Source organism: Ylistrum balloti, unplaced genomic scaffold (assembly GCF_031769215.1).
Source record: "Ylistrum balloti isolate Yb309-2 unplaced genomic scaffold, AGI_CSIRO_Ybal_v1 Utg370232, whole genome shotgun sequence".
Taxonomy (NCBI): Eukaryota; Metazoa; Mollusca; class Bivalvia; order Pectinida; family Pectinidae; genus Ylistrum; species Ylistrum balloti.
This window is the reverse complement of record NW_026782191.1, coordinates 287,851-312,879: the sequence shown is the minus strand read 5'-3', so window position 1 is coordinate 312,879 and position 25,029 is coordinate 287,851. Positions and strand designations below refer to the sequence as shown.

Genomic DNA, 25,029 nt, shown 5'->3' with positions numbered 1-25,029 from the left:
TCAAGCCCTTGGTTAATCGCAAAAACCGAACAATAACAAATATTAACTTTACCATATTTCCATACCATATTTAAATTTCAATATGCGGATGCGTTTACTTAATTGGCAGTATGTTGCTGGTGATCCACATTTGCTTGTCGGCGTTTGTGATTGGGCAATTGCGCGCCGAAAGAAGAACACCTTGTACATTTGAAGAGCTGAAAACCACTCTCACAATAGGATATCACTCTAACGGAAACAACCAGTCCACACCGTTGCCATTACTTGATAAAATGATCAGAATCATACTGATCCGATTGAATTGTGAACAGCGCTATAAATCACTGTTACATAAGCAAACCCATGATCATCATAAACTACCCCACTTGAAGAGTCTACCGGCAACATATGAAGAGGTAAGACTTAGCATTTTGTCGTTAAATATTCATCATAGACTTCTCTACCTGAAGTGTCTACCGGCAACATATGATGAGGTAAGGCATAACGTTTTGTTATCAAATATTCATCATGGACTACTCCGCTTAAAGAGTCTTCCAGTAACATATGATGAGGTAAGGCATAACGTTTGGTTGTTAAAGGATATCACTAACTAATGTATTGTAACATTCACATTTTACGCTTGATACATGTCTGGTTAAGTACACACTACCAAAGCCTGTTGCACTATAAAGGTTGCCTTATCGCAGTAAAATAAAAAAAAAATGAAATAAAATATTGTTCAATAACGTCACGAAAGAAAATGGACTGCTTGTCTGTCAAAAGTCAAAAGTCAGACTAACATTTAAGATATGTTTTTGTCATAATCATGATTAAACTTTGCATTTAGTGAATCTTATCCGAATAATGTAATGGTCCTGTGACATGGAGAAATGAAGGCTATTTCTTGAAGACAAAATGAAGAAATATCATAACATGTAACAATTAAATTATTGAATCTAAATAGGAAATAATTAGACAGTTAAGTTTGCTATATCAAATCGTCCTTTTCCTACCAATGCTTACATGTGGAAACAAAATGCTACTCATAAGTCCATATATATACTTATACTTTAACTGCGGATTATTTGCACACAGAAATGTCTGATATTATTGTTTGCTAATATCCCATAAAAAACAATTAGCAAGTAAGCAACATCAACTGATACTAATTGAACATTTGCCTTTCAGTATTTGGACCAATCACATGTAAAGAATTTCGTCGTGAAAAACGCAAGATCACATGAAATGACTGAAGACACGTTTATTGCAATGGCTGCCACCATTCTGACTGTTGCTATAAACTTTGAATGTTTTGTTGGCCACGCTTTGCCCTCAAACGATCTCACAGCAGCAGACTTTCTGTTGGAATACAATCTCGAGCACAATCTAAAGATGTTAAATCTGCACTATATTCGTCATAGAAATGGCGACAAAATGGAGCGAATGAGTTATACCAATCGACTGCAAGTATGTAATCACCAGTGGCGTTTACAAATATACAAATTTACTATCAAAGGTGGGCTAGTTATTAGGGGAAAGGCGAAATGAATACCTGTTAGACCAAACGTGAGAGAACATGGGGAGATCCTTACATGACATGGGCTGGCAACAGTTAGGGGCGTGTCAAAAGGAGACGCCAACAGAGAAGTAAACTCAGAAAGAAACAGTATACTGAAAATAAAGAAAAGCTTAAATATCACAGTGCTTTAAGAGTAGATCAATAATGATATCATTAGTGTCCTGTTAGAAGACACAAGTGAAGATCTATCTTCCGATGTGTTGAGGTGTGGATGGAGGCACCTGTAATAATTTACAGTGGGTACTGAACTTTATAATCTGAGGTTTTCCATAGTTCACTTCACCGGGGTCAACAGTAAAACAATTTCAAATTATGTCGGGGGTGTTAGGTTTTCAATATTGAGTCAAAACTTACTGCGATAATACTTTGATAAAACAGGCGTATCATTACCTACTATTGCAATGTTAAATACATCATAAGATGTGATTTTCAGTATTCAATATTACTTAAATATTTGACGCGTATTAACTTCACAGTGCCTGAATGTCAGGAAAATATTAGAGGGGATACAAAAGGAATTAAAGATTCACGGTCATGATCATGATGTACATCAGAGTGGTAGTCATACCCACATCAATGGACCACCTCCTCATCATAGTAAACCGCACGGGAAGAAAGCCAAGACTGACCAGCAAATCAATTCACCACCTATACACATATTCCAAAGTTACAAACCCAACCATCCATACCAGCCCAAAAGAGAAACAAATGTTTTTGAAAATAACGTTGATAACAGGAAGGAGACTCAGTACGATTATACAGCAGAACGTATTAACAAAACTGCACATGTATATGATACAGAGGCAAAAAGGAAAAAGATATCAAAATTCAGTACAATAAATTCAAGAAAAACACCAAACAGTGACAGTAAAAGTCCAGGAATTGGACGGCACGTGACGAAGTTCCTGGAAAAGGGAAACGTTCTGCACGATAATGTGCAACCACACAGTGAGCATACACCTAGCGCCAAAAATAATTCGTCTCTAAATGTTAATTATCCTCACAACAGTGACGCTAATAAGAACTCATTGGCATCAACTCACTCTCTACACAAACATAATCAAGCTCACCACAAAGACCATGGACTTTTGCAATCCTTGAATGTTACAACGCCCAGGACGTCTATCGTACATCACACACCTCACAATCGACCTCCTAACCATCACCAAGCGCATAATCACCTGCACCCATCATCTGTGATTCAAACGACAACGTCTATTGACACATCAAGGACAACTTATCATTCAACACGAACTCAACATTTGACGCCAACTGTGCGACCGCCACAAACTCATCAACCACGACCAGATGAACTCCTACAACTTGATCATCGTTTAAAATGCCTGAACATCGATGGTAAAAGATTAAATTCAAGGCGTCTATACACAACACAAAGACAACAAATTGAAAATTCTTTCGCAACCATAGCAATGGCAATTATCCAAGGTATGAACAACTCTTTTATTGGTTGTTTGATTAACATAAATTAAACCATATTGGCTGATAACGCGATCGATGAATCTTTCAGATCGGGGACATCTCTGCTTAACTCTACCTCAATTACACATTTGATAATATATTGCTTTAATTAAGTTGTTTACTGTTAGATTTTAGTTTTTCCCTTACTAACAATGTTCAATATCGAACGTATCGAGGTTTTCCTCTTGAATTGTATTTAGCCCTGACTTACTTTCTAGGTTATAGACTGCAAGATAATGATTTGCCCTGCCCGGTAGAGTTTCTGCGGGATATTTTTGATAGATATGCGGAGAAGGGCAAGCTGCACTCATCTGGTAAGGCTATCATGAATCTTCCAGTATCTTTTGTTTCAGATTGCTTTCAAACTTTTACATTTCTCAAAAAAAAAAAAATAAATAAAAAAAATAAAATAAAAAAAAAAAAAAAAAAAAATAGAAAAAAAAATTCTCGAAAAGTTGAATTTGATGATTTTGCATTAAAGCATATCGAATAAATACTTTCGAACTATTTTACTCCTTATTCGAAAGCATTCTTTTCAGATTAATGTATGCGCCCAGCCCATGATTGTCCGTAACAAACATCACAAACCATTTGTTTGTTTTTATAGACATTGTTTTATCGAAATATATGAAATAAAGAATTACTAACTTTGTGTATTTCTTTGACACAATTATCTACAGGAGTAAAAAGACTGATGTCTGCTAAAAAGCCACATGCACTACATGAGCGTGACCATAGTACTCACAATCACGATTATCATAGCATTTATGTGCATGCCCATGACCACAGCCCTCAAATCAACATAACTTGTGATATAAAGAAGCGACGAACTATGGAAGCTTATGATCGCTTTGTAAATCTCGAAGGTTCAACTTCAAAAGTCATGGTAAATATTACTAGTTTTAAAAGTAGAATTAACAAAATTTGAATAAACATTTAACAAAAACATAGTTGCATACTCCGCGTCAAAGATTGACGTCGGATGGTTATGCCAAGAATACAGCGACGTTTTATATTCACTATTTGCTGTTCTTCAGTAAGAACGGCTTAGATCGAATAGAACTATCGGCAAATTTGAACATCAGTTTTTATGGTTATCCTATCTATATGTTAATGGCTCGTGGTTGGATATTATTTAGAACAACTTAAATGGATTTATAACGATGATGGAAATTAATGAAAATGAATTAAATCGGCAATAAATATACATGAAAATAACTTTCATAACAGGTTATAAAAATGATGGTTCTATGTACAGATAATATATATGTTCACGTAATCTTCTATATCTTACTGCTTTCTTTGTTGAGAAAGTTAACAAGAGATACCAGTGCTTTGCTTTTTTTCCCCTTATACATAATTGATTTCAATCACCACTGACATGCATGTTAGCATAAATTCTTAATGTGAGTATATTTTAAATGTTTGATCTAAATATCTGTATGTTGCAGCCATGTTTGAGGAAGAGTGACATAAGAACTCTGTTCCATCATAAAGAGGACATCACCATGAATGCATTTCTTGATATGTGTCCTGTCATATTGCACCAGCTGGTCAGTGGTGCGTGCTTAAATGAGTCAAGTGTTCAACAACAACAACAACCGACAACTACTGAAAGTAGGTCAACTTCGCTGATTTTATTTCCTTACACTAACACTATAGGTATGGACAATAAGAAAATATATAGAAAGTGTAACAGTGTCCGCTAACAAAAGTGTATTTGATGTACCCATCGACACCGTGCATGTCGCGTTGAAATATCTTCAAATAGTTCAATATGAATGCCTCCCTTTATATACACCATTGCAAATGATTTAATCATAGCAATGTATAAAGTCTATCCAAAAAGTTAATATAGAGACGACCAATGCTTCAACGCTAAATAAGTTATATGAACGAGTCAGAGACATAAAAAATTCATAGATTCCTTGTTTAATTCACATGGTATAAGTTCTTTTATTTTGACAATTGAAAAATGATATTGTTTACTCCGTCTTATTGCACATACATGAAATATCATTAATATTTGTAATAAAACGATTGATATCAGAATGCATTTGAGCAAAATACATTTTCGTTTTGGATCTCATTCAATACCAGCGAAATTTCTTTTTGTCGTCATAGAATACGGATTGGGAACTCTCTGCGTATTTATCATCAGTCTATGTTCATTCGCCGGGGCAGTGTTCGTCAAGTGTGCTCACAATATTAACCGAATGTACGTCATGGCGGGTCTGATAGCTCTCTCGGTTGGCTGTCTCCTTGGTGACGCAATCATCCATCTTTTACCTCATGTAAGTGAAATCTCATGCTGCATCAGTTTTTTAAAGCAGGTATTGATCATACGCGGATGATACATTTTTATATTTCCAAAAGAAGAAATTCTGGCTAAGCATGCTTCAGTATTAGAATCATTTATATTAAGAAGCAAAACATGCATACCCTTCAGGAAAACCTGGTCTTATTGTACTTGTACTTTCGTTTGTTCATATTTGCCCAGGGTTATTGAATTTAAGTTTGGATTATGATTACGTTTGCAAACCATTGACCAATCGTACATTCACCACGTCTGTCTCGCTTCAACTAAACTAGAGTAAGAAGTATTGGCTACGCCTTTCGTATGAGTAAACTCTTTTACGAAATCGAGTTTGTCATCAACAGCTTATTGCTTGGAAAACTCTAGCTTGGTGCGCTTGTATATAACTGTGTATGTGCAAAATTCCGTACAACATTGTTTTTGTACGATAGGTCAGAGCTCAAAGTTTATTTTACTTCCATCCCTTAACAAACAATACATATACAATGTTTCTTGCAGAAAATAGCCATCACGCTTCTTCTGCAATTTTTATATGCTTTTTCCTTTTAATCAACAGGTCCTTGAGGAAGGTCACCATTCAGGACACTCTGAATCTCACGGTGACAGCCTTTACAAGATGTGTGGAGCGTTGGCTAGCGTGTACTGCTTCTTCCTTTTGGAGTTGTTTTTCAGTCACTCCCATAGCCCGAAAAAGGCCCCTGACATGAACATAGAAGTAAGAAATCACTATTAAAACATCATCGTCTTTTGTTCTTGCTTGTCTATTCTATTTTGGTGTTGGGTGAAAGCGGCCCTGTTTTGACTCGTCTTTTGTTCTTTTCTATACTATTTTTGATGATTAGTGAGAGAGGCCCCTTTTCGTTACATCTATTGTACTGTACAATTGCATATTTCTTTTGCTGGTATTTCACTTTTGTGAGCAAATAATTCAGGAGTAATAAACAAAGATTATTGGAAGGTTTTCATATTTTGTTTCCGGAAATTCGAAAGCTACGAACTTGTTGGTTTACAGTATTTCATTGGGTCTTTTGATTATAAGTTTATTGCAAATCATATTTCATTAGAAATGCCGCTATCAGAACACACAATTTACCAATTTGAAATGATTAAATAGCTCATTTTCTTTACAAATGAACCTTTTATCAATACGTATATACATCTATAAAATTTACAAAAAATATCTTTGTCGAAATCTTTGAGGTGAAGGATATTCTCATCTTAAAATCTAATTAACAAGATATATACTACATAATTAGAAGTACATAAAAAGAAATGTTATCATGACGTGGCTTCGTTGCATTAAAAAAAAAACTTCTTCCTTTTTTTATTGATATTTTATCTGACTTGATTGAATTTAACTTCACTTTTAAAATTTGTTCAAGCAAACAATTTTTTTTTTCACTATTACCCGAACACGTGTTTTTATCGATGAAATAATATGATTATATCATCATTAGATATCACGAGATACACAGTCCTGTAATTCTGCGACGTCAGACATTCAGCTGATCAATTTAACTAAGAATAATCTACGGACAGAGGTGAGAAGTTTACAATTACTATTAATAGCATTGTTCAGAACATACCAATGCCATGTACTAATGTTCTTCTAAAGGTATATTACAAAATAAATATAATAAATAGTAAAAAGTTGCGAAATTTATTTGAATTTTAGAAAAAGTGCACCTCCCGAACTAGATTTTAACCATTTTTTAAAACATTTTTTTTTTCTAGATTTAGACCTTTAGTACATGTGAATAGTTGCAAGATATAGTTTGAATTTTTCTTTGTCTCTGCTGTATCTAAGTCTAAATTTGTATTGAAATGTGATATTCACTGCTTTATACAATCACTCAGGCGCTGGTTTTCCTACTTAGATATCTATTGACTTAGATATCTATTGACTATTGGACTAATTTTAACGAGGTGGTTTGTAATATTATGAACAAAATATTCCAATTTTACAGTGTTGTCCGTATCCTTTTAATATTGATCTGAATATCAATCTAATAATATTCTTTTATGTTTTAAAAACACAATTTATTTTCCAGTTAAAGTTTAACATGGTAAATAAATGCGCAGTCAACTCTGTAGTCTAGAAATGAATTGGAAGATCGGGTATTTTCGAATGTGCTATTCACACGAAGTATTAATTTTCACGTAAACATTATACATGTATAGTAAAATCTCAAATAATGATATTAGCGTTATTAACTTTGAAGAATAAAAACCGTCTTTGGCAAAAGGTGTCAACCAACAGCGCAGATGCCCAGCAGGAAGAGGAATCGAAATCACAAAGTAATTTTACTTGCATATATGATATACATGTACACTCTAAAGGTACATATTTCGACCGACGATTACTTCATTGAAGCGATATTCTTAGTATTGCGCTAAATATTATCACAATTATGTGTGCTGTTTTATAGCAATTGTTGCGAATGTGGAAATTTATAACTGCGCTTATCTATCAAGAGCAAATTTTACGCTAAATTTGTACGTTTACTGTAATCTCAATTTTACCTGTCATTCACATTGATTCGGCTGAAAAGAACTGTCTTTCCGATCTTTTATTCTAAGCGTAGATGATAACATAGTATATGCGGACACAGGCAATTACCAATATATTTGGTCTGTAAAGTATGAAAAATTCAACATTTTTCCAGTTACCATCTAACACTGTTTTGTTGCGTTAGTGATCGTTGGTTTACCTTCAATATTGATTTGAGTCAGTATCATTTACTCTTCTGTCTTGATCACTCTCTCCTACTTAGGTTCCGGGTCCCTGAAGTGGATGGTTCTGATCGGTGAGGCGGTACACAATTTTGCAGATGGCATGGCTATTGGTGCATCGTTCGCAGATAGTTTGACAGAAGGTTTGTCGACGTCGCTCGCCGTGTTTTGTCATGAACTTCCGCATGAATTAGGTAAGGGCAATAAAAGTTTGTTCTTAACTGACATAATTTCTAAAAGCACAATGAAAAACTGTTGCAAGAAACGTCAATCACGAACACAACATATATAGAGGAAGATATTAAAAAAAAAAAAAATCGTGAACTCAAACAGGCGTTTGGCATTTAAAAACGGACAAATATGTAACGATACCCTTATTTCAGGTTATTTAGACTTGATTTCTATTCGTGATATCATGTGATCTAAGTTGACATTTACAGGAGTTCTGTTTATGGTTCATCTGGCGGATGTTTTGTAAAGTGACAAATACCATTATACAAAAGACATGTATCAGCTGTGTCAGCTAAGGGTACATAAGAGATTCAATGAGAAAGCTATTTTTATACTTCTTTATCTGTTCGTGTTCAATCTAATTTTTGAGAATCATCCAATCAAGGAATGCAGATATTTTTAAGATGTACTGTAAGAAACAATGAATATTTATTAGTAAGATCAGGTACTTTTGATATATCTATGGCTAGGTATTATGTTGAACATAATCCAGTACGAATTGATGAATGCATAAAACATTGGTTACTATCTTTTATATGGAAGTAATTAAGTGCGATTGGTCCAGCAGAACTTCAAATATTGTGCAATCAAAACTACGTTTTATGGGACACAATATTGGGCCATAATGAAAGTTTTGTTATGGAACATTTTTGTGAAATTACGCTTGTAGGAGATGTAGTTCAGGTTGGGAATGTATTAATTTCATAATTAGTGAGTGTTATTAAGTAGCACAAACAAAATGGTATTTTTAGAATGAATTTACATCAGTAAGTGATTCGATAATCCGAATTATCCTCCAATTATGTGACTCAAAAATGGTCACCGATTAGTTAATACAGATATACCAATTTTTTGTTTATTTATTTCCTGTAAAGGGAGACTGTTTTGCGTTGTGTGAAGCTTTGTCGATTTTTTTCACACAATTCATAACAGGCTATTCATGGTTTACTGTCAATCCATAGTAGACAACATATCAACATCGCCTAACAGAATCCCTTACTAAATATTTTTATCACTTTTTCTGGTATCTTTGTTTACCCAGGAGATTTTGCTGTTTTGTTGTCGACCGGGATGTCGATAAGGAAGGCCCTCATGTTAAACTTCGTTTCCAGTCTGACAGCATTCATCGGTCTATACATAGGCCTCACAATAGGCTCAAACGACGAGGCAAGGTTGTGGACTCTCTCATTCGGAGCTGGAATGTTTGTCTACGTAGCACTAACAACACTGGTACAAAATCATCTTTGCATGTATCTTTAGAACATATCTCTGTCAATTAGACGTTTAAAAACATATATGTTGATGAAAATTATGGGGAGGATTTGTGGTTGGCATAATATTGAGAAGGATTCCATGTCTTTGTGCGATATGAAGCTTTACGTGTTTGATGCTCGTTAGTTTGCTAGTTGGTTTCGTTGTTGTATACCTTGTTCTCAGAACGCGACTTTACTTGCATAGATTGATCAAGGTTTACATGGCAGGTGTCGTCGGTGAAGCAGAGGACGTTTACTCTTCCGGAACATCTGATTTAATTCTACTTAAACTTTTCATGAGTCTTTTATTAATCGTTTGTATTTTTTTTTTTTTAATTTTTTGAGTTTGAATTATGTTTATATTGACATGTTGGTATTTTCTTAAAGTATTTTGATGTAAGTAGAAATGCTGGGGTGTTTTGGTAACATTAAAAAACTCGTTCACCAAGAAATGTTTTTTGAATTTTTGCCTATCTATTGCTAAGTAATGCGAGAATATGGTGTTTACAAAAAAAACCCAGACTGCTATGGCACAGTATTTGTATCGACTCATGAGGAGGTTTTAACCCTTCGGTTATGGAAATCATTAACTCCATTAATGTTTTGATCGTTATTGTTAATCCGTTTCTAAGACACTACCAGAATAAATCTTTAATAAGGCAAGACAAACAGGCTATTAGATATATTTTCCTTTTTGACATTTTAAACACCATGTTATAGATTCCAATTAATTATAGTACATTAATTTACATTAATAAACTATTAGATAAATACTTACATTAATGCTAGATATATTTATATGCTGTTATATGTCAAGTGATGTCACCTCTATCTTTCAGATGCCAGAGCTCGTCGACTATTTTAATTGTTATACAAACTTCAAAATGTTTCTCTCCCTGAACATTGGACTACTTCTGGGATTTGTGTTGATGCTCCTCTTAGCAATCTTTGAGAACGATATAAGACTGATGTTGTAATTTTACCGTATTAATTGTGTCAAGTGTTTATATTTTTATGTGATTTTGAAAATGAAACTCCAGAATTATATAGCATCAAAGTATGCATTTCTGCTACTACATTGAGGAATATTCGCAATTGTTGCTTGCGAGTCTCTATGTTGCAACTATAACATATTGTTTAAAGGTCATAATAAATGGACTTAAAAATCTTTTAATATTAAAATCTTGTTTAATTTGGAATTAAACATTATGTATTTTACCAATGATATAACATAAGTGAATACTGATATGAAAAAAAACGTAAATCAAACTACAACTTGATGTAACGCATGCACAACATGAACAGGACATTTACACAGAGATCCTTTAAAGGAAAAAAATGTAAGGTTTTCCAAAAGGATAAGCGTCTTCGGCTTCATCGACGAAACCCGCCATTTCTTGGTCATTTCAAGTAAGTGATGTATTATACTTGTGAATACGTTAACACAAATAAATAACTTGAATTCATGCTGCATAAATGAAATATAAAAGAGATCCTTTACATCACGTGTCCTTTAATACATGGTTATAAACTACTAAATGAGTTTTCTAAACTTTGCATATGTACAGGGCGGGTGCTCGGGGGCAATATTGCAGAAGAAGATTGCATTTTGAAATAAACTGAATTGATAATTGAATGAGATATGTTAATGGATATTACTATATTAACGTCACCTTTGACTGGTCTTCTACAGACGATATTTTCCTTACAAATATAACTCAATAACATATAACTTACTATCATGAAGAAAAGAGAGATTTACACGGAGACTCTCAAAAATGTACACGGAGAACATGTCTACTGGAGTAAACATATCATTTATAAATACGTAACCCATTTATAGGCGGTCTTGAAGGAACTCGGAAGATAAAAAATGTTTTTTCTCACAAATGAATGTACTTTAAGATGTGTATTTTTCTTCCCTTGCAGGAAACCCAGAGATGCCCTACGCCATCAATACCCATACCAAGAGGATGTTCTATCCCATGAGACAAATCCAGTAGACACCTCAAGCCTTTGCCGTCTACCGGCAGGATATATACCTTGTTGGCATCCCGTGATGACACAATGAGCGATCCATGAGTGTCCGAAGTTAAACAAGATGGCAGAAATTCTTCTTTACTGTCAAAGCTCTGGCCTGTCCATGTGTACATGTGTGTTCCTTTGCTATCCACACAAACAACTTTGGTCGCGCCATCGCGTACAAACATTTTTCCATTGCTGGTGCATGAAACACTATAGGGATCAATGAACAAAGGGGTCTTGTCCTCGCGAGTGTCAAAGTATTGTAGAACCTCTCCATCGATGCTAATTGTTACTAATCGTGCCGGTCCATTAGTTCCAACCAAAGGCCGGATGCAAACAATGGTGTGGCCGTCCGGCTTTACGGAAATCCCTAACGGCTGATATCCTGGGAAATTCCCCGCTAGGCTAAGCTCTCCATTGGAAGATATTGCATGTATATGCGCACTATGATCAACAGTAAGCAACATGCGGCCTTTATTGTTGATAACAAAGTCCCATATCCTATGAACAAAATCAGGCGTTGTTGTCAGACGTGCTCCTTTTTTGTTGATAAGAGTAAGATGTTTATCCCCATACGAATTCACCCAAGCTCTCTCACCTGATATCGGCCAAATTTTGGAAATTTCACCCAGTTTTCTTGAGGTTTTAAAAGTCATTAATATTTGTGCTTGACCGTAGTAAGGCACTTTACCGAACGATCTCGGTTTTTCTTGTCTTTCCTCATGGACAGGATCTTTGAACAGATAATCATAGTTTATCCGATTAAGGCGAACTTTTCCATTGTCTGTTATCACCACATCCGGGTCGATTTCTTTATGTTTTCGTGCCCTTCTTTTTTTCCCAAATATTGTATCGTATTGCAAATCGTCTATCTTCGTCTTTCCGTAATGTGTTATATTTGGTTGTTTATCTTGAGACTTTTCCACGGGAGGATAAAAAGTGTTGTATGAAGTCTTAGGTTTCGGTGGAATTATGATTCTGCGTGCCATGCCTTCAGTGAAGATGATATATTGTGAAAAAGTCTTGAGGATGTAACATCAGGTTCGTTTCCTAAAGAACATGAAGACGTTATGTAAGAAGATATCTCATATAAATTACTAGATTTGAAAGGATTTGTTTCGACACGGAACAGAACAGAGCTTTCCAGTAGCAAAATCTGCAGAACGAATCAGATAAATCTCCAATTTAAACCAGTGGAAAGAAAAATCTTATTCTCTCATCCATGTGGCGATATCATCAAATGTTGAAAGAAAGGGAATAAAATTCATTGCAAATCAGCAGGGATCAAAGGCAAAGGCACCGCGTCAGTGTTTGTCTGGTGTTAAAATACCAAGTTGGAAATCAAATCAGGATGAAAGTCATCAAAGTTCGCCATGTAAAACCTCGTGGGTAATGAAATTGTATATGGCGAACCAAGAATATTTCAAGGACGAAGCACCTGCTAAATGGTAATTTGTGTAACACTTGACCCATCATTTTATAATATCAATGACAGGATAACGTTAAAAAATATAAATCAGATAACAGTAAGAGGATTTTAAAGGAGGATTGCCAATTATACGCCTGATGTTTTGCAGGAAGATACTTTATGGCCAGCTGCATATAGTGTGTTAACGGCACCCCTGCTGCCGAGTACTTGGTATTGCAGGTCTCAAAGTCACGGTTCTCGTACAAGATATAGATAACAGATGAATAAATATACAATTACGCAATCATTTTAGCAGTTAAACGATATACAATATTTTGTATAGTTATTCTAATATTACCAATTGAAATTGGAAATTAAAAGTACGACATACTTTAGAACATAATTGTGTGTCTTGATCTTCATACAGGGATACCAGAAATGTCAAATTTCCACCAAGCTGTATAATCAGCGTTATAATTGTAATTCCCGTTACTTGGCATTGTCTGTTTCTTTGATAATAACAGTCATGTTTCCACGGCCTGTGTTTTCTATTGACAGATAAACAAATAACATAGGGTTTCGATGAATGTATGTTGACGAAGATTATGAGGAAGTTTAACGGTCGTTATAATGATATCGTGCGATATTTAGTGTGAAGTGGTTAATGCCCCTTATCATACCTCATTCTACTGTTTTTGCTAGCGTTTGGAACGTGATATACCTAACAAATATTTACATGGTGGAAGTGTGCAATGACGTGTGTTCCCTCCCTGCACACTCAGATTAATTATTCTTGTAATTTCTAAGGATGTTTCGTTTATCGTTTTTAATCAAATTTAGTCCTATTACATAGTTAAGATGCTGATGACATGTAGCTTTATTTGTTGTTGCTTCTATTTGTATATTTTACTTTGTAGGCGTTTTGTCTTTTGTCGAAACATTATTTTAACAGGTTTCAGTGACAGAATTTGATGACTGGACCATTTGACAATACATGTATTTGGTGTGAAAGTGATCAGCGAAAAAATAAAGATTTCCGTTATATACTCTTATTATTTTTGTCAACGTCATTCTGTTGATCGGAAACTTATTTAACAAGAATCACGAAAACTACAACATTCATTCTATCCGTGATTTTGTAAGGATTTTCAACGTAAAGATTCTCTTACATCTCGTCTCTACTGTGCTGAGTTTGATACCTAGACCCTTTTACTGTGCCAAGGTTTTTACTAAAACCTCTCTACTGTGCCATGTGTGATACCTTAACACCTCTTCTGTGCCTAATTTGTTACCCAAACCCCTCTACTATGCCTAATATGAAACCCAAACCACTCAACTGTGCCTAATTTGTTACCCAAACCCCTCTACCTTTATGCAAAATTCTCCTAAACATCACAAGGAATCTGATGTTCTGGAGGAGCTGACAATATACAGTTGACCCTAAAGTATTTTCCTGCAATAAATATAAACATATTTGTTGTTATGAATGCTTATTCAAACTTATAGAAGGCTCGCCATTAGAAATAATTACGTTTTATATTCACTGGAGAAAATAGTTGTAAAAAGGGTCATTCACCAATATCGGTAACTCATTAATTGTTACAACTTTACTTACCGCATCGGAGATAGGTCTGTGGTCATCTGTGCACCGATATGTGGTCATAGGCATGACAGCAAAATACTAACTTAATGTAAATCAATACTAATATTCCGTGTATTAGTACCGAGCTACGAGTATGTGATTATAATGATTACAAGTTGTGAATGTAAGGAATGACAGAAGGGCAGTAATGATTTTCAATACAACGTCGATATACATTGTATTTTAACCTAATGCATTATCTCATTGAGATACGTGTAATGGCCTGTTGGCGACAGAGACCTCTGAATTTTAAGAGGACTTCTAGACAAATTCAGCAAATTTTTGCGACGTATGTGCAACTGTTTAACCATTCATGCCGTTATGCAGTCATTTGTTTAATATGCTAATGACTAGCGACCAGCCGACTTTTCAGCAGGTCGTCGCTGTTGATTTAAATAACAAGTGACAGTGATCTAGGGGGCGACCTTGTTCTTCTGGAGACTCGTTTACTTACATAAAGTACAAAAAGACTGGATATATCAGGATAAGTTAATAGGTTTGTCACATAACATCGCCGTTCATTCGCCGCTGGGCTTTTGTATATATGTTAATTTATTTATTTCCGAATTTATTATATTTTTTTGTCGCGAAATAATTCCAGGCAGGCTGGTTAATAAGAAGTTAAGGATATCGATTCTAACGATTTAGAAAATGATTTACGGCTTCATTGAGACTAAAAGACGAATTAGATAACTGGGTATACTAACTTTAACCCTGTCTGTTCTTGGTTATTCCAACTAATCATATTACCTTTTTTATCTTAATAGCACGTATATTTATTTCCAAATGATATTCATTTACCGGTTTTAACATATATTTTATTACTTACTTAATGATATATAAAATTTCCCTACGTACGGGGATTTTCTTGAAGAGCAAATATCATATCTTAATCTTGCCCCGTTAACAATTAAGATATTCATGTCAGTTTGGCTTACTAGAGAAATAAGGAGTTATTGTAATACATGGTTTTCTCAGTTTCCTCTTGTATGATATTCAATCTTAGTTCCTGATTTGCAATAAGAAACACGTACGTTTGAAAACATCATACATTGTACGGCACTTTATGACTTCCGTATATTCCCCAATTTAACGTCCATGTACTGTTCGCTGTTATGCTGTTTAGGGGGATCTCGAAAGGGTTTCTTTTAACTACTATTTAATACTCGTTTTGAGACTTATTTTCATGTTATGATCAGAATTGAATAGAAGTTGTACTGATTAAATTTAAACAGAATAACTTATTATCCGAAAAGGTAAAAACCGGATCAATATTTGCTATAGAAAATCACCTATTTAACGTGGTCCGTGTTCAATATCTCCAAAACATGGACTGAAATTTACGATTTTCTCGTTAATACTAATACCGGTTCCGTTCACGATGCTTATCAATTCTATTCGCTAAATAATCTGATCACGAGCTTTACCGACAAATTTGATGGTTTGCTCTTTATGTTGAATTGTCTAGAACGACAGATAAATACGGAGTCGCTTTTCCGTTACATACATAACATTTAATTATCACATGCTAATGGTGAAGAAAGACAATGGTAATTACAAACAAAATTATTGATTAATTATACGTATACTGTCAAATTTCCCTACTATACGTGTATATATAGTATTTTTACCGAGTGTAGAATCCATCTACATTTATCATATACGGCGATTTCCCCCCACCGGACCTCTTCTGGTAAAGAAAGATAACACTCCGGTCTCGTCAATGGATTTAAAGGTTCACCTCACATCGTGACAGATAACGATTGTCTAATCAAGGGTCTTTAAACAGGAAACAATTAAACCTTTATATCAGCGTTGTCATATGTAATTATATTTCTGTCAATGTGTATCATTTGAAATACTACTGGACACAGTTTGTATATAAATAATTTTAGCCTTTAAACTGCTCTATAATCGTACTTCACTGTAGAATAAAATCAATGAAACTGGTGTCATATTTTCCATTCATATTAAACACGAATTATATCCTATTTAGTTAACATTTAAATAACTAAACTTTTAAAGCGTCTATTTGTCTTAACTCTAGCCGAAATACAACTTGTATTTTATAACAATATAAGGAATTCTCTATAAATAGATTCTATTTAATGCTTCATTGGAGATAATTAATGTAAAATACAACTCCATTCCCCTTCACCATTCCACATTTCACACATACATAAGTGCTATACATGGTTAAATACATATCGATCACATGTAATTATACATGATCAATTATTATGAGGTATCTTTAATGATAAAAAGGCATTTTTGTACTGTTATTATAGCCGAAATACCGACAGTCACAAATATTGTCCACAGAATATGCCATGAACCCTCCTTCAAAATAATCTGTTAAAAGACCTTTGCCTGCAGTCCACGCTTCCGCAACAAACTCTGAGAATGACATTGATAACGGGGTGTGCTCTTATACTTTCTCCGGATTTTACTCTTTACATCTGATTTAACCAAATTAATCATTTCATAGAAATACATTAAACGATAGAATTAAACATTCTTAACAATAAGATGCCTCGAAAACGGCTTCTGTTAAGAGATTTTACAAATTCCTGGAAATGATATTATCGTCATTGGCAGCATCACTTATATTGCAAAAACCTTGTTATTAGGGACGGTGTCCTTGACAATGTTTGTGAAAGGCTAGTAAGAAAAGCTATGTTTGTATTCAACAGTTAAATATGCATATTTCAAAATCAAATTATATAATTTGGCAAAGGGAAATCTTTTTCGAAAAAGTAATGAGGACTTTTAGGATAAAGATTATTAGTCAATCAGGAGGCAATTTCTAAGGAAATGGAACTGGGTATTTTCTTCAATGAAGATCATTTATCAAGACTTTGATGTCTGTCTACAAAAGCGTTTCCGATAGATTATCGTAGTATTCTAACACCTTAGTAAACTACTTCCCACGATCATCATTTCAAAAGTAGATTTAACAGAGACCGGAAAAGTAATTTATCTCAAGGCATTTAATTTTGAAAAAAGATATACAATTTTTTAGATGGTAGGGATCAAAATCGCGTTACTGAAGTTAACTGTTTTCAGTTTTGAATTCTATATGTCGTAAATTGTGATAATCTATCTTCTTACTAAATGAAACAAGACCATGCATCATATAGCATCATATAAGTCCTGTGTTGATCCAAATGCTGAATAAAATGGTATATCGATTTTTGTCATTGATCTGTTTCACTAGATGTCGTGAATAAAGATTACAGCGATTGTCATATTAACAGTATTTTTAATGGCCTGGAGGATATAATATAACATCAAAAACATAACAGAAAAATATCGACATATCAACAGAAAATCGATGAAACAATGGCAAAATATACAGAAAATCGATGAAATAAGGGCAAAATATGAAAAGAAAAAAAATACGAGGTGACTATGAAAAAGAAAAGAGAATAAGACAATGTGTTCCGGAAGAGTAGTATCTTATGCCTCATTGAGAACACCTGCCATATAATACTGTATTAAGGGATTTTTACCTAATATGCATCTTTTATTTACAAAAATATTTCTATATCATGTAAAATAGGTATAACACAATCAATTACACAATCAATATGATAATTATTTCACATGTTGCCCTACCACACCTCTAAATGAAGCCTTATCGAGTATATCGAAAAATATTTGATATGCATGGCCCTTTGTTTCATTGCCAACAATTTATATCAAAATGCCAGTGCAAAATAGCATGCGGCGATTGGGAAATTAATACTATTGAGAAGATTTTAGAACATTACTCCCAGCGGCTGCTGTAAAACTGATATTCTATACATCTTGTATTGTCCGCTGGTGTTGTGACTGGCTTTGATACACATAGAAACACGTGCTAGAATCGTTCTTGGAGACCTTATCAACAGACGTGCCAAGACTTAGGGAATAGCCATAAAGCCCGAATATTTTGACGAAATGTTTCATAAAAGGTGATTAAAGAAAGCTAAAGGTCTATTGCGCTACTGCGTATGACAATTGTAACATGATTTATATAATTTGGCATCGCACAATGCGGAGGATGACTATAGATGGTTCGCCGTATAATGGCCAGTTCAGCAGATCTGTAATGGAACGAGAACAGAAATAAACGATGCATATTAAAGGATAAATCACGTATTTCGTTGTAGTGATATCTGTAATTCCATACTTAAAGCTTGCCTAATTGTTGTCATGATATTCAAATGTTGTTTTGTCCACGTTGTCTATGTTAACATGCAATAACAATTTTGAAATATGAAGAATTTTCGATAAACACATTCCATATAATTAAACATTTATGTGTTCGTCTTTCAGGAATCTACAGAAGGTGGAAATAAAAGTCAATACATAGAGGCTGGGTTTACATATGGCGCACAAAAAGTAGTCATTAATAGTAATATATTTATTGTTTATTGGTTTCTAACATAGACAAAATTGCCCGAATAAAATTACTTTTCTTCAAATGTCTAAAGTAACACGTTTAAAATTTTATCTTTCTTTTTAAAATTGACATCAAGAACAATCACTTTGTTCTAAGAAGTGAAGGTTGAATATTAAGATCACAACTTCTTGCATTTAACAATTTTTCTGTTTTCAAGTAAAATATTTATTCTGTATACATGCATTTTTATATGTATGTAATGCATACGATTGCTCAGCATACTGATCCCTAATAAACTAATTAACCGCTTGTTAACGTTAATTTTGAGAACGTGATATCACTTACTTTGACTAACCCTAATTCACATGGTGGGTGACGTCGATGAAGCAGAGGAAGCTTACTCTTCCAGAAGACTGGCTCTTTTTCCCTTGTACTTTTCAGGAGTAACCCTATAAATCGTTCGTTTGAAAATATTTTGCCTGTATTGATTATGACTGTATTGACATGGTGGTATATTCTTGATGTTTTTGAATTCACACATTGTATATGAATAAATGCATCATGTGCTATAAATCCGTGACAAATAAAAAGTGTGTAATCCTTCAATGCTTGCTTTACAACAGTTATGATCATGTAATGTAATGTAATCATAGGATGGCGAGCGTGATAAATGTGTTGGTTTTTGGAGGTGGCGATGTGTTCATGCAAATATTATGTTGATAGTGCGAAACCATAGTCGATTTTTATAGTGTACATTATGACAGTCTCCCCAATCAGACATTGCACTGCCTCATTGCATAGCTTTAAACAGAAACTGGTAACCACCTTTTTAAAGACTCTAGTATGTCTCGGCCAGGAGACACAATCTGAAGCCTGCTTGGCAAAGGCGAACGCTCAACTGAAGGTTAATATCAGGCTATATAACAATGAGATATTATTAAAATAGTAGTTTAGAGAGAACAAAAAAGATACAAATCGTTCTTATGAAATATGAAAAAGTGATAACAGGAAGTCAATGTTATAGATTCAAGTTAGTTTATAATACAAAATGTATTAAAACGTACTAACCTATTGCTATATTTTTCATCACACAAAGCGCCTGTGCTCTGACTGGACTGATAGATTTTCTATCCTGCTCAAATACATATGAAATATCAAAACATTACATTTTGTAAAATTTAACTCATCGATATTACATACATATATCCTCTCTTTACAAATTTATATGCCTTACAGTTCCAACAGTCATCACGCATACATCTGTACATATATTCTCTCTAGCTATTCATGCTGGTTAGACATATAAACCACAAAAGGTGCAAATTAACGCAGGATGGACGTGGTTTGATTGATTTAAGTCATTAATGCGTCACTAATCAGATGCAGACTAAGATATGGATCAGCATTAACACATTCTAGAAATTTTACCCCGCGCAACTTTTTCCTAATTCTCTGTTGACTTGGTAAATTATTGAAAATAATACACATTCATATGTTAGCTGTTGTAACTCACTGTAGGCAATGTTACACATCATAATCAGCTAGATTTTTCAATAAGGGTACATTTTTGAATGAATAAACACAAAAGCATAATCAACCGGATTTGAAAAAAAAACAGCTTTCATTTATCACCGTTCATTATTTTGAATAAACATTATATTCAAGTGTCACGTTTTGTGACACACACTCGAGAAAGGTTACGCAAGCACGATTGTCCGAGTATTATTAATGCTGCTCCCAAATTTTGGGTAAACACCATTGCAGCAGTAGCTTGTAAACACGACCCAAGCTTAATATCGATGCTATTCGTTTGAAAGTTTCAGAACTACAACCCTTATTTCTTTATTTCTATGATTTTAGTTTATTCAATACAAGGGATACACCATACTTGTATGATAAGTTCTCTCAAACCATGACAGCTGATATTGTTTTTGATAATTCAGTCGATGCCGACAACGTGACCACAATGAGATTTTGACATTGCAACAATGTATCTTTTTTTACAAATACATTGATTAGCCGTGGTTTTGAGAGAACCATGTGAGTAAACAACTGTAATTTGTTGTGTGTTCCTAACCCCTGAAATAAAAAGACGGCTTGATTTCACATGTTGTATATGATCGTCTAGGGTCAGTTATTCAAACGTCAACTTAAATAGTTAACACAGTGTGATAATTTATAATAACAAACGCATATTCGATTTGTTTTCTTTAAGATCGTCGTTCAAGTCATTTAAAGAGAAACATAAGGTATTGTCAATAAAACCATATCAATCTATGACTAGGACTCTCCCATGACTTTTACAATGACAAAAATGTTGATATGTTAAAGGGTCGGGTGAGAGGGAATACTGATATCGCCTTCTAGTTCGAGTAAAGCATTCCTAGTGGACTCAATTCTCGTAAATTGTTTCCAGCTATGCTAATTCTTCATAGAGGTAAGCCTAATTTTTTTAACCTTTGAGACCACTCACCAATACATTGCTTTGTGCCATCAAAGTTGGTTCCCTTCGCTTTACATTTAACCCAAATTAATCGATGACGCTCTTGCCTAATTAACTAATGACGTTACTAAATTTGCTCAACTGTGAACGCCGATTGTCACAAAACAGATAAAAATAATTGATTTTCTTTAACGAAATTGGAAAGTTCGAACCAAAACGAAACACAAAAATGCTAAAACAGTAAGTATACCTTCGGTATTAGTAATTTGTTCAAGTATTTTGTGACAAAAACGTCAAATATTTGTGAACAAATGACATTTTGAATGTCTTCCATATTCAGTTTATTCAAGCATTATTTAGCATAACGATACTTTATCTTTTACCCTAACCATTCCTAACATCGAATCTTCACCATTTGTGCAAAGTGTTTATTTCTGGCTTTGCTTTGTATCATCCCAATGATTTTTTGAACGATATTGGACAAAGGAGACCATCCTGTTACACTCCAAACCTTAATGTACACATATGCCTTTCATAATACATAACAATTTCTAACATGCACGTTATATATATATATATATATCATACAATATAATAAGGATGATAAATACAGTATATTATATCACCTATAGTTACTATATGAATCTTCCAATACTAAACTATATTCCCCCATATACCCCAATATCATCAGTTGTTCTATTGGCATTACCTTCTACTTTTTCTACTAAGACGAAGACTTTAAATACCTAATACAGTACCGTTCTCACAACGAGAAGAAGATGTGTATATGCGTGTTGCAAAGTTGTCATTTGGTGAGATATTAAAGAAATATGCAAAAAAACATTTAAAATACAATTGACAATAATTTACACTGATGATCAAGAGATTGTTATGTATGTTAAGTGATTTAAAATTATCAGAAACGACACCACAGCCTAAAGGTGAACATTTTGGTGTTGATGATACTTGACAAAACATCCTACTATTATACTTAAAGGATATATTTTTTGGCAAGTCTACCAACGCAAAATATATACATGCATGAAGAGTTTCAATCAAAACTCGACCATATTGCCCAGCACACCAACTCATCTTTCGTCACAAGCGATGGTTTCCTTGGTGGCCACGTATTTGTTTATATCATCTCATATGGAAAGACCTCATCGCTAACACTGAACTGATAAAAGAGAAATGTTGTCTTCACAGCTGTCTTCCAGATTAAAGGAAATCATCAGTGAGGAATCTTTTTTACTCTGTGTTTCTTCTCTCTGGATGATACAGATTGTAAAGGCTGGACTGGTTTGACAAGAACACAAAAAATTATTTCTTTTCATCCTCTGCTGGCACTCGTATTTACACTCCAAACGATGAGGATGCACTATGTACTGTTATCCTGGGTAAAAATGAAGATGGACACATCATGGAAACAGTGTTCAGCTCTTTTTAACATGTCAATTCCTAGTATATCGAAAACATTTCATTCTATAGTAAAATTATTAGAATTAACCAATGTTCCTTTGTTCCTTGAACGTGAACATGTTACAAGACCAAACTGTTCTCGAGCACAACACTATGCTCAGAAGCATTTCATGGTTAGCGCGCGACTGTCAAAATTGAGGGTGCATGCATCTTCATTCTTAAGAGTTATGATCACAAGCTCCACAAAATTGCCTACTGTGGTCAGAAGGAGCGGAACTATTTGAAATTCATGAGTATGGCCCTGCCCGATGGCTACATTCTGGATATAGTAGGGCCTTTTCCTGGAAGCGATAATGATGCGAAGATTACAAAAGTCATCATGGGTAGTCTCTCCTGACTGGAGAAAGGTGGCGTCGTTGTTGTTGATCGAGGGTTTAGAGATAGTTTGGCAGACTTGGAATCACATGGTTTGACAACAAATATACCATCTTATCTAAAGCATGGGCTGACACAACATGACGACCTACAACCTAACCTTTATAGATCCCTATCTAAATCCAGATGGCTAGTGGAGGTCATATCAAGAACAATTCAAGCAATGACTGTTTTTTTGTCTCAAATTATTTCATTAATGTCATCGATGCACTCATTAGAATAGCAACAGCCTGTCTCATTGGAATTCGAGGACCCATATATGTTCGAACAAAAGAATGAGACGCAAAGAATAGTTTGCTAGCTGCCATGATAAAAGCGCGCTTTAGTGTTAACAACAACTTCATCATGAGAAACGAGCCTGATATTACTAGAAGGGTCAAGTCACAATTTGTTAAACTAGATGGTACTGCGGACAATAGTGACTTTCTAAAGTTAGACATGTAATACTTTCGGACAATATCCTGTGAAACGTACCAAATATCGTCGGCAGCTGTCTACAAACGTGGGCACTTCACTGATGATGGTGACAACGAAATCTGGATCTATCGGCACCCACGAGACATTGTGCTATGTCAGTTTTAATCGAGGCATACGAGCAGTGTAAAGTACAATGTTTAGATACACCAAGACTGCTCAGACGCCATTAATCCAATAAAGGATTATTATTGCCAGTGTCCTACTGGACAGAGAGCTATGGAAGTGTCTGCCCACGTAGCCAGTATCCTGTACTATTTAAGATACTACCTGCATTTGGAAATCAGTAAGCCTTTGCACTCAAAAGTCAAAAGGTTTAAGACAAACTTAATGTAATGTATATTTCGCTACCAACCGTTATCTTCAAGGCATTAGGTATGGTCTACTTCGACAATTAGAACTACATTACTGTACGATGTAGACAAACAACAGATTCTAGGACGAAGAAGCTTTATTAGGTTTCAGATCGAGTAGTTTGATGTGTAAATGAACTTAAATCTTTCATTTATCATTCCTGCTAGAATATTGATTCAGCAGTTGTAAGTACGTACAATTTTTGTGGTTATCAGGGGGCATGAGGGCGATTTATAAGTTGAAATTTCATTTTAATGGGTTATTAGTGTAGGTGACAGTCCCTTTGTACTAGTAAAACAATGATGCACGTTTTATTTCAGTTCACTTTACAATACTTCAATCCAAAACTGATTTTCCCCTTTGGTCGTTTTTCCTTTTAAAAAAATGACAAAAATGATATATATTTTTCATTTTTAGCAAAAAAGGCGCTATATACTTGCGTATGTACTTAAACAATTTGAAACCCTACCTTTATGCAAATTCACAATCACATCAGGTTTTTGAAATCTGTTTTTCAATATTCTTTAGTCATTCCCATAGCGTCAATGATTAAGGCCCTCACCATCAAGGAAAAGTTCAGGAGAACGAAAAGCTGCGACAAATTTGTTTTTTTTTATAATTTGGCTATAGCCATGTATTCGATTCCCGGGCGTCTTTAGTGGAACAGGCAACATCTTACGTCTCGATAGGTCATTGGCTTGTGTCATTTTTCTGTGTAATCGGACAGTAAAAGTGACAAATCTTGATTCATGAATACCAGTCACCTTTGCTCATCAACTGTAGATCATTACTTTGGCGAAGAAAGAAAAGTCGATACCATTAGTCTGAAATGTCGGATCATTTTGGCACGGTGCTCACCAATGGAATTTTT

The 25,029-nt window shown here is 34.5% G+C and overlaps 2 protein-coding genes across 2 annotated transcripts; one reads left to right on the top strand and one right to left on the bottom strand.

Moving 5' to 3' along the window:
- Positions 1 to 1,248: 1,248 nt before the first annotated feature.
- Positions 1,249 to 10,548, top strand: LOC132552047 (zinc transporter ZIP4-like). Its single transcript, XM_060216187.1, has 12 exons — positions 1,249 to 1,446; positions 2,035 to 3,004; positions 3,256 to 3,351; positions 3,718 to 3,923; positions 4,489 to 4,654; positions 5,162 to 5,331; positions 5,911 to 6,069; positions 6,812 to 6,895; positions 7,577 to 7,652; positions 8,129 to 8,281; positions 9,361 to 9,548; positions 10,411 to 10,548. Exons 1-12 carry the CDS (start codon positions 1,249 to 1,251, stop codon positions 10,546 to 10,548), a joined length of 2,604 nt encoding a protein of 867 aa, XP_060072170.1.
- A 906-nt stretch (positions 10,549 to 11,454) lies between these two features.
- Positions 11,455 to 12,585, bottom strand: LOC132552046 (uncharacterized). Its single transcript, XM_060216186.1, has one exon. The coding sequence runs from the start codon at positions 12,583 to 12,585 to the stop codon at positions 11,455 to 11,457; it is 1,131 nt and encodes a 376-aa protein (XP_060072169.1).
- Positions 12,586 to 25,029: the final 12,444 nt, after the last annotated feature.

Coding starts and splice junctions, on each gene's coding strand:
- LOC132552047 (XM_060216187.1), top strand. CDS start 1,249: ATGGCTGCCACCATTCTGACTGTTGCTATAAACTTTGAATGTTTTGTT. Junction 3,924..4,488: donor GTTCAACTTCAAAAGTCATG/GTAAATATTACT, acceptor TGTATGTTGCAG/CCATGTTTGAGGAAGAGTGA. Junction 7,653..8,128: donor AGAGGAATCGAAATCACAAA/GTAATTTTACTT, acceptor TCTCCTACTTAG/GTTCCGGGTCCCTGAAGTGG.
- LOC132552046 (XM_060216186.1), bottom strand. CDS start 12,585: ATGGCACGCAGAATCATAATTCCACCGAAACCTAAGACTTCATACAAC.